Raw genomic sequence first — 5,427 nt, 5'->3', positions numbered from 1 at the left:
AGGGCTGCCACAGGTATCCGGCCACACTTTTCTGAGGGAAGTTCAAATAAAATTCACCCTGATCTCCTTTCCCAGAATCTCCTGCCTTCTTTGTTCCTCAAAATGGAGATGCCATGTGGTTTCTCAAATTCCAAAACACTCAAATAAGAGTTTCACTGCACTGTGGAGATGTCTGTAGCACGTGATGTCCTATGCAGAAAAGGTGGAAATGTCGGGCATTTCCTGTGCTCCTTCCCACCACCCTGCTCCTTCCCACCACCTTGCTCCTTCCCACCACCCAACCATCCAGGGAGGTTGACAGTGTTTCCTAAACAACACTATGGCTTCGCTTACAGGCTTCAGGGACAGGGGGACTGATTTCGCCACCCCCTTCACCAGGTGGCTATAAGAGTCCAAAGGCTGGAACTGTGACCTTAGCTCAGTCCCTAAATGACCGACCGAGTGAACTGGACCCGGCAACGTCCTCTCCCAGCAGAGAAGAGAACATGTGCCCCTGGTCTGACTTCCTGAAGCTTTATGAGGCCTGTCAAAGGTTGGGTGTTTTGTCATTGCTGCCACAAGTAGGGGATCCAAACTGCTATTTTTATCATTTGCTATCTCTCCACTTAAAATAATTGAAGGTTTGGGAGGGGTAAGAGGACAAATGACTCTCTCTTTCTACCCCCTCCCCTTTTAATTTCTACTCATCTGTTAGAATCTGTGGACAAGTTTGCAGTTTGGTTAATTCCCCTAATTTGCGCACGTGGGATGTGATACCCCGGAGGTGAGAAGATCTGTGACTCAGGAGACACCTGTCAGACCACACAAAGAAGGTCTGTACCCACTTAGAGGGAAGGGAGTGAGGAGGGGACTTCAGATAAGGAAGTTTGTAGTCAGAGGTCCCTGTGTGGCTGCCCCAAGGGGCTCACAGAGTCACTGGCAGGAAACTGTGGGAACGTGAAGGTGTGGGCTCAAGGCGTGTGCTGGGTAGATCCTGATGAAATACCAGGACTTCTGAGGCGGGGATCACTTAACATTCCCCAGTCTACATACTGTCCTCAGTAATGCGTATAAGCCTTTTAACAAAGTCTTTAATTCCACAAGTAAACTTGGACTTAACATTTCAATGAAACACATAGTTTCTAAAGTAAAGAAATGTATGGATAGAGTTGAGAATGGAAGCATTAATATATTGATGGCAGTAACTGGAAGGACCTTCCTTGGAAGATTGCAGCTTGAGATTTCCCTAAGAAAGGAAGGCGTGAATGTATAAAAGCTCTTTGCAGAGCTGAGGTTTGGCTGTGAGGAAAGGAAAAAGGAAGGGTATGAGTGAACTCTGGACTCTTAAAATAGAACGGAAGGAGCTTGGGACCAGAATATACAAATATGAAAGAAGAACCAGGCCTGATGGCCCCCAAATTCAGCATATGTCAAAAATACCTGCTAAAACTTCCCTGCTAGGAAACAACAAGGTTTCTGACACAAATATGAGACAATGCAAACATGTATTTATTTTAGGTTCTAGACAAATGGTTGTTTTATATTATTCCCTGTGCTTGTTTACTATTTCAAAATTGTATAATTCAGAAAAATGTGCAAGGAGAAATTGAAAATAAAAGTACCCAGAAATACATTGAAATGCTGTGCAGCTGTTAAAAAAAAAAAAAAAAAAACTAAGATCTCTGTGTTCTCAGCTGGAAAGATCTCCAAGAAACATTGTAGGGTTAAAAAAAAAAACAAAAGCAAGCTTCAGAATAGTATATATCACTCAGTCCTATCCATAGGAAATGCATTTTTGTTTTTCTTTTCCGTTTTTGGCCAGGGCTGGGTTTGAACCCGCCACCTCTGGCATATGGGATCAGCGCCCTACCCTTCTGAGACACAGGTGCCGCCTCCAAATACATTTTTTTAATATAAAGGTCACTACAAAAGTTTTGAGACAGACTGTGTTAGGGTCCATTATTTCACTTCCAAGAAACACCACTGACAGCGTCCTTTCTGATTCACCTGTGTAAGTTTCACCTTGGTCAGCTTACCTGTGTCGCCGGGAGGGCTTCACGTGTTCCTCTCCATGCAGATCTTACATTTCGTGATTTCTGTATCTCAAAAATTTCATAATGATCCATGTACGTGCTTATGTCCTCCTACATGCCGAGAGTTAAATCTAGAAGATGCAGCCAACCCTTACCAAGAAGTAGATTATGTGCATTAGACATTTTCCTGTGAAATTTTATAATGAGTAATTTGTATTTATGTCACTTTTATAGTTATAGCAAAGCAACAATGACTTGTAGGAGCGACCCGTGGCACAGGCCTGCTGCTAGTCACCAGGCCCCTCCTGGTTAGTGGGCTGCCTGCCAGGCCAGTGACTGGAGTTTCCACGTGCCCTGTCCTTGTGTGCCCCCCTTCCAGGTTTGACACTTGGGCATCTGTGTGAGGGCCCGTGACAGATGCCAGTGGTGGCGATGACAAGCCCAAAGCCACATTCGTTCTGTTACTTCCAGCTCCTTGCTGCCTTTCCAGTCACCCCCGCGAGAGCTCCTTTCTCTTATCTCTACCAAGCGAGTCAAAAGTTCGTGTTGGTGTGACTGCAGAGAACCGGGCTGGAAACCTTCCTGATAATACCTAAATTCCTTCAGCAGAGTGGTGCCTGGAATCAGGTCAGGACGGCTATGTGGCCTCAGCACATTGTGTACTGGGCAGTTGGATAATAAACCAGATGAAATTTGGCAAATAAAAATATAAAAGACATATCAGGACGTCATCATGGTCCCGTCTGTCTAATAACCCCTCAGCAAGACCATGCAGGCTGCTAAGGAGCAGTCTCTTGTGTGGACCATCAAGGAGTTCCAAAACAGACACAAAGCTAGAAGAAATAAAAAAATAAATACCAAATAATAAAAAATAGGGATCAGGCTGAAGTTTCCAAGACACGTTTATGGCTTTTATAAACAGTTATGCATGAGTTGAATGGCTCTTTGGTGCACACTGGTGACATGAGCTAACTCTGACATTTCTGTCCTAGCTTGTCCTTATTAGCAGAGTTTGCTAAGCACTTTGCGCTGTGCCCTGCTCTATGTTTGAAGGTGATGCACATGGCAGGCTGTCATCTCAATTCCATCTCCTGTCATGAAACCTGAGGAGATGGGTGCGTCCTGCTGCCTTCTCCTCTGACCTCATTCTGCATCCAGCATCCCCTGATTTTTGCTTCACCTTCCCCAACTGAGTTGCAAAAAAAGACATGGGTTCTTACAGAAAATGGAAGGGAATGCAGAAATTTGGAAATGAACCTTACTAAATGATGACAGACTTCCTAATCTATCACTGTTTCTTCCATGCCAAACAGACCACTGTTGATAAACAGGAGTTCCCATATGGGAAACCAAGCAATTTAAACTTCATCTTCACTTTTGCCTGATTGTGCAGCAACTCTGGGGAGAGCAGTGTGTGCTTCAGGTCAGGCTGACACATAGAAGGTTGCCTAAGCCCCTGACTCATGGCTTTCCACTCCCACAGGTAACCAGGTGAGTTTCTCTAAATCAGCCGACGCATTTGCCTTTGAAGAGGACAGCAGCAGTGATGGGCTTTCTCCAGATCAGACTCGAAGTGAAGACCCCCCAGGCTCAGCAGGATCCCCCCCAGATGCCAAAGCCTCAGAGACCAATATGGCAGGGTCCCTGGGGACAATCCAGGTGAGAAAAAAAAAAAAAGCCTTGCGTCTTTGTCTGTCATCATTTCACAGTCTTAAAATCAACAGTGTTCCAGCTGGATTTGCTGAGAGACCCCAGTGGCATCCCTGGATGGCACGTACTGATGCCCTGTCTCACCCTTCTCAGCCCCGGGATCTGTGTACAGTGGCAAAAGCCTCCGGAAGACACTGAAAGAGAACTGCACCCTTTGGCTCCTTTCCCTCCTTCCTTCCTTCCTCCCTCCCTCCCTCCCTCTCTCCATCTTTCCTACCTTCCTTCTTTCCTTTTTTTGAACAGAGTCTCACTTTGTTGCCCTGGGTAGAGTGCTGTGGCATCACAGCTTACAGCAACCTCAAACTCCTGGGCGATTCAAACTCAGGTGATTCTCTTGTCTCAGCCTCCTATTAGCTGGGACTACAGGCACCCGCTACAACACCTGGCTGTTTTTAGGGCTCAGGCTGGTCTCGAACTCCTGAGCTCAGGCAATCCACATGCCTCAGCCTCCAGGATTGCTAGGATTAGAGGCGTCAGCCAGTGCACACGGCCTCTTTGGTTTATGTGCTAAGCAGCTATTCTGCCAGGCAGATACCTTCTATCTCCATTTTTATGGACATAGTAACTGAGTCTCAGGAGATGGGATGGCCTGCCAACAGTCTCCCTGCTGGAGAGTGCCAGAGCAGATGGACTTCAATGCTCCCCGTCTCTCCATACATGAAAGAGTCACCACAGGTTCCCTGGGAGTGGGGAGGAGGCAGTGCTGGTTGTGCACAGGTAGGGAGGCTGGGTTGGCTCTACCTGCTGGTTGGCAGGGTTCACTCTACCCACCGAGCCGCTGCACAACCAACTTCCAGCCAGGACACAGCATGACACTTACCTCTTTCTGCACAAGTCTACAAACCCATGAGTGTGAGGAACAGACACTGGAAAACACACATTTACAAAAAATAACACTGACTAGCACCGGCAAGTACTGCCACACACTGAGGGGTGACGGCACTTTACAGATGTTTCCCACTGGGGGAATCACAGTGCCCTCCCTCAGCATCCACCCTGACAGAGGAGGAACTAGAGCTCTGTTAGGCTGACCGGATGGTCTCCAGGGCACAGCAGTGTCAGCCAGCCCCGGAGAATCCACCTGTGAAGCCACAGTCGGCTCCGAGGGGATTTCCCTCAGCTCAGCCTGCCTGGGCTCATGGAGCTGCCGGAGGGGAGGTGCGTCTAGGAAGAGTTCACTTCTCCTGGCCACGCTGGGATTATGCAAGGGACTGAAATGAGATCTATTTGGTAACGTTTGTTCCTACTGCAAAGCTCCATGCAGATATTAGGGATTGGCATTATGATCCAGGGCCTGTTTCCTGCAGGCACGCTGGTTACTGGTCATCATCGTGCCTCTGTCCACCGTGTCTGAGCAAAGCCAAAGCTGCCAAGGAGGAAACACAGGATGGATCAGGATGACCCTCTCCTAAGGTCAAGCAGAAAAGAACCTGTCTTCTCCTCAAACCATTCTTAAATCAGAAGCTGAGGAATTTACTGTCAGAATAATGCGTACAAATGGTGTGATAGACCGTTTGATGTCGGCACCAAAGCATGGCCTCCGAGACCCGCTGGGGAAGGAAGAATGCTTTGATTGTAGACTTTGGCACAAGGAACGCATGAGGAGTATCTCAGGCCTGCTGTCCGCGCCTTCCCCCCCCCCCATCCTGTGTTTCCTCCTTGGCAGCTTTGGCTTTGCTCAGACACGGTGGACAGAGGCACGATG

At 47.7% G+C, this 5,427-nt stretch overlaps 1 protein-coding gene across 2 annotated transcripts in view; it reads left to right on the top strand.

The window, feature by feature from the left end:
- Positions 1-5,427, top strand: part of MYOCD (myocardin) — a 99,829-nt gene that overhangs the window by 70,581 nt on the left and 23,821 nt on the right. For both annotated transcript variants that reach the window (XM_003791081.1, XM_012805977.1), the window contains exon 6: positions 3,496-3,671. In XM_003791081.1, the coding sequence (XP_003791129.1) occupies positions 3,496-3,671 (176 nt within the window). The remainder of the gene's footprint in view (positions 1-3,495; positions 3,672-5,427) is intronic.

Source organism: Otolemur garnettii, unplaced genomic scaffold (assembly GCF_000181295.1).
Source record: "Otolemur garnettii isolate 467f Iridium unplaced genomic scaffold, OtoGar3 scaffold00046, whole genome shotgun sequence".
NCBI classification, from domain to species: Eukaryota; Metazoa; Chordata; class Mammalia; order Primates; family Galagidae; genus Otolemur; species Otolemur garnettii.
This window is presented reverse-complemented; position numbering and strand designations above follow the sequence as displayed.